This window comes from Hemitrygon akajei, chromosome 5 (assembly GCF_048418815.1).
Source record: "Hemitrygon akajei chromosome 5, sHemAka1.3, whole genome shotgun sequence".
In the NCBI taxonomy this organism is placed as follows: Eukaryota; Metazoa; Chordata; class Chondrichthyes; order Myliobatiformes; family Dasyatidae; genus Hemitrygon; species Hemitrygon akajei.
The window spans coordinates 125,659,460-125,673,854 of NC_133128.1; the positions used below are offsets into that span (position 1 = coordinate 125,659,460).

The 14,395-nt window shown below is 38.2% G+C and overlaps 1 protein-coding gene across 2 annotated transcripts in view; it reads right to left on the minus strand.

The window, feature by feature from the left end:
• LOC140728157 (protein FAM117B-like) overlaps positions 1–14,395 on the minus strand; it is a 231,214-nt gene that overhangs the window by 35,781 nt on the left and 181,038 nt on the right. For both annotated transcript variants that reach the window (XM_073046414.1, XM_073046413.1), the window contains exons 6-7: positions 4,315–4,537; positions 1,081–1,201 (exon numbers count right to left, since the gene is read on the minus strand). In XM_073046414.1, coding sequence (XP_072902515.1) covers positions 1,081–1,201; positions 4,315–4,537 — 344 coding nt within the window. The remainder of the gene's footprint in view (positions 1–1,080; positions 1,202–4,314; positions 4,538–14,395) is intronic.

The window sequence follows — 14,395 nt, forward strand, 5'->3', positions numbered from 1 at the left end:
TAAGCAGTGGCCCCGATTAATGGATGGCCCATTTAATTGGAATCCACTGTACTTACAGGCAACCCGAACCCTCATCCTTAATAATGGACTCTAAAATCTTACCAACCAATGAAGTCAGGCTAAACTGATTACTAAATTCCTGTTCAGAGAAACAAACATTTCACTCTAAACTATAAAAATTCAACACAGTTCACCATGTGCTGTTTTGACCAATGAAAAATCTAAATTGTGGGATGCCCCCAGCACATCTTTGGGTGTGCTGGTTGTTAATGCAAACAATGCATTTCACTGTATGTTTCGATGTGCATGTGATAAATAAATTAATCTGAATGTAAGTAGAGTAGCCTCAAGCACCCTCAAGGTTCTATGTACCACCCCATGCTCCTGCCCCAATAATGAATCAATATGCACCCCTAACTGGTCACTCTCAATAACAAACCAATAACCACTACAAGTTAAGGTATTCTTTCTAGCACAATATTTAAACACTGTTCAAAAGAAAAAAAATGCCCATCATCAAGTTATTTTAATCCTAATGATAATTTTAATTGACTAATAATGGTAGCAATTTGGAATCAAAATGTGTACGTGGACGCAAGTGACAGGAAATTTTCAAAACACCAAAATATTTATTTTGGTCCTGATGAAGGGTCTTAGCTCAAAACATTGACAGTTTATTTCCCTCTATAGATACTGCCCAACTTGCTGAGCTCCTCCAGCATTTTGTGTGTTGCTCAAGGTTTCCAGCATCTGCAGAATCTTGAGTTTACCAGAATACTCAAGTCTCACATTAACAAATAAGAGATTAGCTAACATGGAGCTAATTTACACACATCTTCGTATTAGGGCACAAACAATGCCACACTACTTTCTGTGAAAATCTGACGAGAGAATGACATTTAAGGAAATGTATTATCCTGAGGGAGATGGCAAAATCCTCTTAGAAATAGAGGAAAAGCAGCTAAACAAATTAGTAGACAGTAATCGGAATTATTCCATTTCTATAGCTCTAAGGCATGAACAACAGGCACAAGTTAAATAGTTAATAAGCTTAGGCACTGTACGTAGCCTCCTACTTACGAAGTTTCCTCAAAGGCTTTCACCCTCTCGCACCCTTCAGGTGGTTCTCGTTTGAAGTCATAGCTGTTGTTCGGTTTTGGGGAGGAGGCATACTTTGGTAGTGGAGAACTAGTCCCACTCTCTGCAACAGGATGCAACACAAGATTAAGAATTTAGAGTCATGGCAACAAGAGGTTTCATGATAAAAACAGAAACACCAAAACATGAATGGGAGGAGGAGCACAAATAGGCCACTCAGTCCAAGGCTATTCCATCATGACTGACCCTAAATAGTAATTCCATATCCCTTCTTACACTCTCTCTCTGCCCCACCATATTCCTCAATGCCTCTTGGACACCTTCTTAAATACATGAAGCAACTTGGTCTCACTGCCTGCTGTGATAGAGAATTACACAGGTTCACTATTCTCCAAATGAAAACTCAGCTTCATCCTGAATCTCCTACCCTGTATCTTGAGACTGTGACCCCATATTCCAGGCAAGGACAACATTCTCCGTGCATACAAATGGTCCAGTCCTGTTGGAATTCTATACATTTCAATGAAATTCCCTCTTTCTTCTAAACTCCTGTCAATGAAGGCCTAGTCTACCCACCATCCCTTTTCTGCATCATCGAAGCAATCAGTTTGGTGGGCTTTTGCTGCGCTCCCCAAGTGGCAAGGAGACCAAAACTGTACACAATACTCCAAGTGTGGGCTTATTAGGAACTTTATAAGGGCATCTTTTTTTGTGCACTATAAACACCTAGCAATGAAGACCAACATGCCACTTATTTTAACAGTTTGCTCCATGTGGATATTTGCTTTCAGTGACAAGTGTGCAAGGATATCCTGATCACTTCTAATACTAACATTTCCAAATTTCTCATCATTTGGACATCTATGATGCAATTACAAGCCGCTTAACAATCCTGGCTATTTCTGATAATATATTAGAGATGAGACAATAAAAACACTTTATATCAACTTGAAAGTTAACGGTTTTACAGCTCTTCTACTCAAGAGCATGTCTGGTTTAATTTATGTCTGTAGCTTTGGCCTTTTTAAAAACCTGTCCAAATTTACCATTTCACAGCAAAGCACATCAACCAAATGATCCTAAAGTTTATTCCAAGAATAGAAGGGTGCAGGAGAGGAAGGTGTGAAGTCCTGAAATGAAACTGAAGGACTTAATATCCAAAGTGGCAAAGAAAAATCACAATGGGGTAAAGAAATCGCGGGAGGGAAAAGAGGTTTATAACTTAATGTAATAAATTTGGATCAAATCTAGGCTGGCTTCAAAATGGTCACTAAACTTTCAATTTCTTTTGGTCACTTCCAAGACAGTTACTGGCCAGAGCAATGGTAGAACAGTTAAAATATTTTAAGGAATGTGTGACTGCTTCTGCTTTAACAGAATTATTAACTATACCACAATTGTGCCAGCAAACAAAGGCACTGAAAACATCTAAAGTTGGTGTATATAACATTGTCTAATACTGAAAGGTAACAGAACATGGGAGAAATTTGAAGCTAGCGATAGTATATATGCAAACTTTGCACGAGAACATTTCAAAAGAGTAATTAAACAAAACACAAGAATCAAGCTACAGCTGTACTTTTAACTAATAAAAAAAAATTGAACTGACTCTTGAGTGCAAATTCCAGACCAAAATGGGGGAATATTTAGGGACAGAAAACAGTGAATCTTTTTATTTTTGTTTCCTTCAAATTTAATCCTTTGACGGCTGTGAATTGAAAGAAGGAATTTTAGAGAAGTGCAAAACAAAATCTTTAGATATTGCAGGGAAAATGTTTTACTGTCAAGGCATTTGTTTTCTTCCCAGTAATCAGCATTGTTAGACAGTCTTTTTTAGACCTATACATAGAAACTGCATGAGTTACCACCTAGAGTGACTAAAAGGAGCAGTAGTCAAATTATCGGCAAAAATAAGGTGCATTAAGATAAAAACTGTTTTCTTGTAGACCTTTTCTTTGGCTAACACACAACTTTAAACCATGATTAGTGGGAAATTTCCCACGTGAAAGGTGGAAAACAATAAAAACTGTACAAGTGTTTCTCCGAATGGCAGGTGGTGACTAGTGGGGTGCCACAGGGCTCGGTATTAGGACCACAGCTGTTTACGATTTACGTCAATGATTTAGATGAAGGCATTGAGAATAACATCAGCAAGTTTGCTGATGATACTAAGCTGGGTGGCAGTGTGACATGTGATGAGGATGTTAGGAGAATTCAGGGTGACTTGGATAGGCTGGGTGAGTGGGCAGATACTTGGCAGATGGCATTTAATGTAAATAAGTGTGAGGTTATCCACTTTGGGAGTAAGAACAGGAAGGCAGATTATTATCTGAACGGTATAGAGTTGGGTAAGGGAGTAATACAAAGAGATCTCGGAGTCCTTGTTCATCAGTCACTGAAGGTGAATGAGCAAGTGCAGCAGGCAGTGAAGAAGGCTAATGGAATGTTGGCCTTTATTACAAAGGGAATTGAGTACAAGAGCAAGGAAATCCTCTTGCATTTGTACAGGGCCCTGGTGAGACCACACCTGGAGTATTGTGTACAGTTTTGGTCTCCAGGGTTAAGGAAGGACATCCTGGCTGTAGAGGAAGTGCAGTGTAGATTCACAAGGTTAATTCCTGGGATGTCAGGACTGTCTTACGCAGAGAGGTTAGAGAGACTGGGCTTGTACACACTGGAATTAAGGAGATTGAGAGGGGATCTGATTGCAACATATAAGATTATTAAGGGATTGGACAAGATAGAGGCAGGAAATGTGTTCCAGATGCTGAGAGAGTCCAGTACCAGAGGGCATGGTTTGAGAATAAGGGGTAGGTCATTTAGGACAGAGTTAAGGAAAAACTTCTTCTCCCAGAGAGTTATGGGGGTCTGGAATGCACTGCCTTGGAAGGCAGTGGAGGCCAATTCTCTGGATGCTTTCAAGATGGAGCTAGATAGGTATCTTATGGATAGGGAAATCAAGGGATATGGGGACAAGGCAGGAACCGGGTATTGATAGTAGATGATCAGCCATGATCTCAAAATGGCGGTGCAAGCTCGAAGGGCTGAATGGTCTACTTCTGCACCTATTGTCTATTGTCTATAAAATAAAACCTTCCTCAATAGTACTGGCCTGATAACAACTTTACACACATGACAGCAACTAAGAAAATGATAACTTTGTCAGATAGGATAATGATTCAATCCCAATAATTCTTCTTAAACAGCACTCAATACCTTTCTCTTTGCTGTCTGTAAGAAGTTCATCAGTATAGCATGGGCTCTCTCCATTACCCTCACTGGCTATAGCAAGGAACGTTGGCGAGACAGACTGGGATCTGCTGCTGCTGGTACTGCTCCGATCCATTCCTGATGGGGTTTGAGTATCAATACTACGAGTACTGCTGCTTCGCTGCTGTATGGGAAATGGAGCACGATGACCATCTGGAGTATCCTGCAGCTAGCACACAGAAATCAGGTATCACAGTTATTCAATTCCTCCAATAATCACAGTTTCTAGACTTCTCACACTGGAGGTTTGAAGATCCTACTTTTTAAAAACAGAAACTACTTCAAGGGAATTTGACTGACTGAAGTCCTAAGATTGTGAAAAGTATAACATAAATGCAAGTCTTTATAAAATGCTATTCAAGTAGATTTGGAAGGTCTGATAATGATGTCAGGAAATAAATTAATTGACTAATGGTAATAATGCTGAGTGAACAGTTTGAGGATATTTTTAAAGTACAAAGTGTTATAATCAAATATTGCACATAAACTTTTCTTTCAGGATATAAAGTGTCATTAAAAGGGCAAGAAATTGAAAGAAAAATAGTCTCAGATTCAATTTTGGGCAGCTTTTTCCATTGATTGAGGCACTCAGATTAGTAACGAACATGTCATCAAGAAATTTGGGGATAATTAGAGTGGGAACAAGGGAAAACATGATTGAAGTGGTGGAGTTTTGTAAACCTTGATATCAAGATGATCCATTTAACCTCTTTCCAGGAGTTTATCATCGTTCTACTAGATTATGCCAAGAATAAAAAAGAACTTACATCAAACATATAAAAATTCCATGAAGTATAATCAGGAAAAATAGAACAATGAACTGCAGTATTAGGGAGTTGGTCAAAATGGTAGGTTTTTGCTGGGAGAGAAAAAGATGCAGGGAGTCAACATTGCTCAGCAGACTTGTTGTAATGTATGTGCACAGTGTCCTTCTTTTCACAAACTAGAGGCCTTGCTGAATGAATATAGTGAGAAGTGCTCTCAGTGAGAACAGGGGCTTACAATGAAATAACTACTGATACTCTCCAAGCCCATGTGGAAAATAAACAAGCAATCTGCAGGAGGAACTCGGTGGGTCAAGGAGTATCTGCTGGGGGGTGGGGGGGGGGGGGGGAGAGAAAAGGTGAGAGTTGCTGGGGAGAAGGAACCGTCAACACTTTGGATTGTTAGTCGCTCCATTTTCCAGCATCTGTGGTCTCATGCGTGCATGAAGGAATACATCCATTTTTACAGGGGTAGGAGAGAATGTGTATTATATGAAGGAAATGCACCCTTTTCCAGAAAACTAAACTGAGTGAAGAAGATAAGGAAATAGTAAGCAGAAGCCAAGCATTTTTCAATTTACAACAAAGTGGAGAGAAATTGGATGCAGATTCAATCCTAGGGTACTTCTGCAGACTATCTGCAATCTCAAACTATACAAGTTGTGTCTTGGAAACATTTCAGCCATTGATCCCTTGCTTTCAAAGACCAAGGAAAGTTACCAATTAATTTAGAGAAACCTGTTAGTTAAGCAACTTGCTATGAAGTTTTATTTTTAGCTCAGGGCACTGAAAATGCAAATCTGCTCTCTCAACAACTTAAATGCACCGAGTACGGAATGACAATCAGTATTAAAAATACCATTCTACTTACTTATCAACATTCCCCTCCTTTTCAGAAGCTCAATTTCCATTGACAAATACATTGTCATCTCATGGAGGCAAGAACACTGAAATAAAAGCCAACTGTACTTTTTTCCCCCATAGATGCAGCCTAGCCTGCTGAGTTCCTCCAGCACTTTATGTGTGTTGCCACCAAATAACATGTTATCTTTCTCATAAGATCTCATTCTCAGATACACTCAAGTCACCTGCCACAGAAAAGTACACTCTGATCCTAAGAATATGACCCAAGGAATTCAAAAATTTTAGCTGGTTTTAAAGGAGATTGAAATTTAAAGCTCGAATATAACAAATGTAAATTGAGAAACTAAAAGCATTTCTCCCCTCCCTTCAGCCTCCGCTGATTCAAACCAGAAACTTCACTAACATTTCTACTGGTGCATTAAAACCCAACTTGTTTTGCAGATCATAATGAAAATCAATTTTTAGTGCAGCTAATAAAGAGTATAGTACAGAAAATGGGTATGGAGGGAGAAAGCCATCGAATAATAGAGGTACTGTAACATTGGAAAAAGCATGTCAAGAAATTAGAGGTGCCTGTAATTGATATACAGTGATTCATGACCTAATATTTTAATATATAAAAGATGGGACAAGTCAAATTAGTGGAAAGTGGAGGACAAAGTCACAGGATGAAAATGAGATTGTATTTTGAGACGAGGGAAAAGGCTACTTTGTTAAATGATAATTTTGTTGTAAAGGGGAAAGTAAGATATTAAAAAAAGTTAAGATACAAAACCCAATCGGAAAAGTGCTTTTTCCCGGCTAATAGGTGAAATTAAAGATAACATCAAATCAAAAGGAGGTTATAAAATTACCAGTAAAAAGTGGGCTTGGCAATTTGAGATCAACGGAGGACTAAGAAATTGATAAAGAAAGGGAAGACTGCAAAGACTGGAAGATTGTAAACGGGTGAGAAACTGCCAAGAGCTGCTACAGGTATGTAAAAAGAAAAGTTTTAGTAAGAGCTAATGTGGGCAGTCAGAGACAATGGAATTTATATGAACCAATAAGGAATTGGGGCCACTGAACTATCTTGTGACTGCCTTCATGGAAGGCAGAAATAAAACTTCCAGAAATACAAACTAATAGTGAAAATCAGAAACTAAAAATTATTGTAAGTAAGTTTACAAAAAGTATGGGAGATTTATCCCAAAGGCCAATATTATACATACCAGAGTTTTGGAAGTAGTGACTATATAAACAGATGCAATGGTGATCATCTTTTAAAATTCTATGAATTCTGGAACTGTCCTCATGTTTGGAGGTAGCAAATGTAATCTCACTATTTAAGGAGGGAGAGAGAAAAAACGGAACTAACCGTTAACGTAAGATTAGTAGCAGGGAAAATATTGAAATCTATAAGGACATAATTGCTGAATATCTAGAAGAGAACAATAGGCTTGAACAGACAACATAGATTTACGAAAGGGTAATTAATGTTTGATAATCTATGGAGATTGAAGATGTGATAAGTAGAGCAGACAGAGGTAACAAGCAGATATGATACATTTATATTTTTAATAAGGCCTTTGATAAGATTCCAATACAGGATGGAGGTCAACACCAATACCTCTGAATGGGAAATCCTACAAAAAGTAGGATACAGCTCAGTCCATCACAGCTAAAGCACCTCCGCAGCATTGAGTACATTTATACAGAGCACTGCCACAGGAAAGCAATATCCATCATCAAAAACCCCTCCGCCCAGGGTCATGCTCCCTTTATGCTTCAAGAAAGTACAAAAGCCTCAGGACCCACACTACTACATTAGGAACAGTTATTACCCCCTCAATCATCAAGCTCTTGAATCAATGAGGATAACTTCACTCATCCCGCCCAAAACCTGTGGACTCTTTCAAGGACTCTTCGTTGCATGTTCTCGATATATATTGCTTATTTATTTAATATTATTATTTCTTTACCTTTTCTTTTGTATTTCCAGTTTCTTTTGCACATTGGTTATACGTTTCTTGGATTCACTGAGTATGCCCACAATTAAACAAATCTCAGGGTTATACGACTTGTAAAAGTATTCAGCCCTAACCCTTTGCCCACATTAGTGTGTATTACAATTTAACTGAGAAATTTTTATTTGTGAATCACATGCTCCTTTTCTCCCTCCACAGTAGAGCTCCCAATACAGGGAAAATTGTAAAGCATGAAAAACTAAAATTTCAAAAACTGAAATGTCAGCAGTTCAAAAGAAAAAAAAGAAAAAAGAAAAGCAGTTGAGTCACCTCTTGCAGCTATTACAGCCAGTAGTCCTTTTGGATAAGTCTCTATAAGCTTTGCACAATGCAATGGAGCAAGAATTTCCCATTCCTCCTTGCAAAATTGTTCAAGCTATGCCAGGTTAGTTGGGGAGCAGTGGCAGACGGCAATCTTGGAGTCTTGCCAGAGATGTTAAATTGGGTTAAGGTCAGGACTCTGAATGGGACACTCAAGGACAACAATTTTCTTCATTTGAAGCCACTCCATCGTTGCTTTGGGGGTATGCTCTGCGTCATTGTCCTGCTGAAAGATGAACTTCCTCTCCAGTATAAGCTTTTTGGCAGAGGCTAGCAGGTTTTTATCCAGGACTTCTGTGTATTTAGCAGCATTCATCTTTCCATCATTCCGGACCAGATTTTCAGTCCCTGCTGCTGTAAAGCATCCTCATAGCATGGTGTTACCTCCACAGTAGGGATGGTATTACAATGCAGTATTAGATTTATGCCACACATACCAGCTTCACTTCAGCCTCATCTGACAACAAAACCTTCTTCCACAATATTACAGTATCTTCGAAGTGATACTTTACAAAGTCTTGACGGGCAAGGATATGCTTTTTTTTAGCCAGGGCTATTTCCCTGCCACTGTTCCATAGTAGCCTCTCTTACAAGTGCCATTCATCTCCAGCGACTTAAGTTTAGAGGGATCAGCCTGTCCTAGGCAACATGGTGGTGGTTTCATATTTTTCCATGTTGGACTGCAATGAGCTCCAAGATTGGTTCAGTGCCTATGAGATACTCTTGTACCAGATTTGTGCTTCTTTATTATCATTTCCCTAACTTGTCTTGAATGCTCTTTTGTCTTTATTTTGCTTTAGTCTGTTGAAATTTATCATACTGTTGGACCTTACAGAGAGGAGATTTTTATTCCAATGAATTCATTGAAAACAGGTGATCCTCCAACTTTTTGTATCAACAAGTTAGCTGAGTATGTAATAGGGTAAATTAGGTAACAGTATATTGATCCTAAGGAAAGTTAGTGCAGTAATTACAAAGGGGATGAATACTTTCTCAGCTTCATAATTTTAATTTTTAATTTTTAGTAAATTGTTGATAGGTTTTGGAATTTTTCTTTTGATTTGATATGATGTACAATGTTTTGTAGGTCAGCTCAAAAATCTAACTTCAATTCATTTTAAATTTAGAAAATGAGACAATAAAATGTGAAAAGAGTTATGGGGGCCGAATACTTTTTCAAGGCACTGTATATGGTGACATAAACATACTTTGATAATAAGTATATTTTTTGAACTTTGAAGATTAGAGAATAATGAATTGAGGGTAAGCATGAACTAAGAATTGATTAATGGACAGAAAGCTGAAAGAAGGAAAAAGCAAGCTCACTTCAGATTCACACACACAAAATGCTGGAGGTACTCAGCAGGTTAGGCAGCATCTATGGAGAGGAATAAACAGTTGACGTTTCGGGACGAGACCTTGCATCAGAATTCTTTTGAGGTTGGCAGCTTGTGGTGAGTGGGCCACTGGGGTGATCAACACTTAAGTTGTAACTATTCACATACACCATCAATTTGATTGGAGAATAAATTTGTTAATGATATTGAACTACGTGGAAGAAAGTAGGGAAAAATATACAGAGACTTCAAGGGGATACAGACAAGCTAAGTAAATAGACAACAACACTGGAGATGGAACATGATATTGAAAATGTGGGACTAGTGACAAAACAGAAAAGCTAATTATTTTAATAAAATGATGAAGAATCGGGAAATGTTGAAAGCCAACATCCAAGTGCAGTAAGCAAGTAGGAAGACAGAGTATAGGAGGTTTTATTACAACAGGATCTGTATTCAGCAGTCTACAAGATGTCTTATTGAAAACATAGGCCTTGGTGAGACCACATGCAGAGTATTTTGCTCCTAACCTAAAAAAAATTATGCTTGTCATGGGATATTAGTAGAATAAATGGACATGGAAACGGTGCAGGAAAATAGGGCTGATGTAAAAGATCAGTAATGGCTGACTCAAACAGCCTCAAAAAGGATCGGATGTCCTGCACTGCTCCAGATTCATATGTTATAGCCAGCTCTCCTGTAGAGGAACTGGTGGAATCCTACATTGTGCACAACAGGAAGAAACCGTCATTTTTCACTCGTCACCCAAGATGACCAGCGTAGATAATGTGACAAAATAAAATTCCTTAAAAATCTTTTGAACCAATTGTAGATACACTGATCATGAAGGCAAGACTTCTCTCATTAGCCTATGTAGAGAAAATTTCTAACAAATCTGTTATTTTCGGGCACTGACAAATATGAAGTGATCCCATGGTTGGTGGCAAAAGAAAGAAGTTTTCTTCATTATATTCTTAAGCAGTGCAAAATGCACAGCCACAAATGTCAGTCAGATTCAATTGCTGTGTAAGTACAAGGGAAGGCTAATCTAATGTCCCTGGTAATGCAAATTCCAACTTATTGTCCTGCCTAATGATCAACATAATGTAACAGGTTTCACTGTATACAATGTGCCTTCCAGCAAAAATGAATACAACTATGTGACGAAGACAACAAATTTATATTGAAATGATAGTCAAAACCTCAAAGTAAACTAACATCATTCATTTGAAATTTCTGATTAAAAGCATAATTAACAGTCAGACTTGAGTCTGCTCTGCCATTCAGTAAGATCATGGCAGATCCATCTTTGGCCTCAAAACCATTTCCCTCCTTTTCCCCATACCTTTTAACCCCCTTGTAAACTGCCTGTAGTTTGCTTAGCATACAGGATCCAGTCCCAAAAACAAGTGCAAATAGAATCAGCACTATAGGGTACAGTATGGCATGATATACTCACGGGGTAATTTACTGACAGTGCTGCTGAGCTGGAAACACCATAAACTCCCGCCCCCTGCTGTACAGTCTCGGTAATTAACCATGTGTTTAAGGTAATTGGAGGAAAGCGGGGGGGGGGGGCAGGGGGGAATGTCAGAGGCAAGTTTTTTGCACAGAGAGTAGAAAATGCATGGAATGCCCTGCCAGGGGTGATGGTAGAGGCAGATACATTAGTAGCATTTAAGAAGCTCTTAGAAAGGCACATAGATGATAGAAAAATATGGAGATTTATGTTGGAGGAAAGGGTTAGATTGACCTTAAAGTAGGTTAAAAGGTCTGACAACATGTGTAATGTTCTATGTCTCTGGTCTTTGCTGACCAACAGATAGACTGGACACATGAACAAAGCATGAGAAGGTTAAACTGCATGCATATTCATGCTGCATCATGATAAAATGCATAATACTTCGATAAAACAAAAAACACCAATCCTACATGTGCAATCCATTCCACTGATTGTCCTATGGGTCATTTTTGGCATGGTTCTTTCAAAATGACAAGAAATATTGAGAAAGTGATTTAAAACATTTTATACAGAATGCAGAAGCTGGGACTGTTCATTTTTGAACAGAAGAGTTTGCAAGGAGATCTGACAGAAATTATTTAAAATCGTTAAGAATATAGACAGAGCAGTCAGAAATAATTATTCCAAATAGCAAACAGATCATGAATGTAAGAACAGGGAATGAAAGTGAATGGCAAAAGAGCTATAGGTGACTTTTTAAAAACACATACAGGTGGCTAAGAACTGGAACATGGTAAAGATAAATGGGTGGTTGATGGGTGCCATAGACATGGTGGGTTGAATGGTCTGATTCCATACTGTATGGCTCTATGGAAGTGGGACTAGGTGGACAGCTCTCACACAGAACTAGTACACATTGCTCAACACATCGTTTCCTGACAGCATAGATTCAGAAGGATGCAATCTGCAATCTATATGCTTTCATGCTGTAACCGTTCATATTCTGAGCTGAATGCTCCACTCAGTTCAAATATATGGCAATCTTACATCTGCAAGAGAATTATTTTAAGTCTTTTTTTAATTTCATGTAAAGGGGTGCTTCGGAATGGCAGCAGGAAAGGAAATAATTTTCCTTTCGGGCTATTAAACTGATGGCATCAGGTTGTGCAACAATCCATTTAAGCTTTAAGTTGATAATCATTAAGATCAAATACATTCCAAATGTCCAATTTTTTTTTGGGGGGGGGGAGAAAATGAAAGCTAATTAAAACAAATCTTTTTGGTTGTAGGAGTGATGAGCAAGGAAATGGAAGTGGATTGGAGGTGTATTCATTCAAACAAAACTGTCTCGCCTTGCAATAGTTGAAAGATGCCCCCTAATCCATCTGCTGAAATGGGTGCCAGCACTAAAGCTGGTTTTAGTGCTGCTTCGCTGTGCAGCTGTTTGGCTCGGCTATGCTATTCAACCTAGTAAAGAGCACTTTCATTTAGAATGGAACAGGTGCGCAGGAACAAAAGAAATCAATCTTTATTTGGCTGCTCTTAGCTATCACTTTGCTTTAAAAAAAAGCAAAGCAAAAATCAAAAAAATACTCTGCATAATAATAGTGCAACTACTTCGACTTGCAAATGAAACCATAGGAAGCAAACACAGTCTAAATTAAAGCTTAAGCAGTCTTCTGAATTTCCAAGTTGACAACTAAATCTGGCCTCCTCATAAACCCTATATGTTTCCACTCTTGAAAATTATCTTGGAACTCAACTCTTAAAGCAAAGCTATTTTATTCCAAACCAGTCATTTAAGTCCTGATGAAAGGTCACAGCCTGAAGAATCAACTGTTTATTCCTTTCCATAGATGCTGCCTAACATGCCGAGTTCCTCCAGCATTTTATATGTTTCACTCTGGATTTTCTGCATCTGCAGTATCTCGTGTTTATTATTTAACATTTACTATCTGACAATTTTGCCCAGTATCCAATTTGGTGAGAAGATTGCTTTTTCATTTTGAAAACTAATGAGATTGGTATATTTATAACAATGGAAACCCTATACTTAAGTCTATATACATGAACCAAAAACATTTGTATGTAATGCTCTGAATTACTAGCTCAAATTCCTCCTAGTTCTGCAGATACATTAAAAGGTTCAACATGGTTTCCAAGCACAGCACAGATTTAGAAGGATGCCATCTTAATTCATTTTTCTTGCTTTCAGTGCTCAAATCATCATAAAAATCATATTCTGTACCAATGACTGAAACCTCCTCTTGTACTATGCTGAATTCTAGAGAAAAATAACACAGTAAAGCAAGCTTCTTCCAAATGCCTAACGAAGGTAATTCATAAAAAAGTTGAAATATAGCAAAGTACTACTGTCTATCCTTTCAATTTTGTTTAAAGATGTATAGCTTTTTACAATGAAACTAAGATTTCTTGCATCTCAGCAAGTTAAACCGATGAGCCATGTATTTTATATTTCATCGAGCAAGCCACACTTTACTTGGTTTGCATTATTAAAACAGATTGCCTCATAAAAGGCATTCTCTTTAAATCTTGAATTTATATAAAAGGCATAACTACAAATAAGTTATCCCCAGAATAGAAAGGCCATGATATTAAAAAGTGGCAGCCAGATGCAGAATGAATCCTCCTTGCCTCTTGCAATCCAAAGCTGTCAATCGGGATCCCTTTTTTAATCAAATAGCCTTATTGCCCCAAGCTTCATTCTATGTACACATCCTTTTGCTCATTCAATCTGATTTTAGCAATACCAAACACTTCCAGGTCTACGCTTGCTCAATGAATAAGGCATTATCTAATGTAAAACAGTCGGATTAGTTACTGATGCCTGAAAATAGAATCTATAAATTTGCTGACAACGCAACAATTGTTGGCAGAATTTCAGATGGTGATGACGAGGTGTACAGGAGTGAGCTAGACCAGCTGGTTGAGTAGAGTCACAGCAACAACCTTGTACTCAACATCAGTCAAAGAAATTGATTGTGGACTTCAGGAAAGGGAAGTCAAGGAAAGTCATACCAGTCTTCAATGAGGGATCAGAAGTGGAAAGGGTGAGCAGTTTCAAGTTTCTAGGTATCAGCATCTTTGTGGGTCTATCCTGGGCCCAACATATTGATGCAATAACAAAGAAGGCATGACAGTGGCTATATCTCATTAGGAGTTAGAGGAGAATTGTTATGTCACCAAAGACACTTGCAAATTTCTACAGATGTACCATGGAGAACATTCTAACTGGTTGCATCACCATCCAGT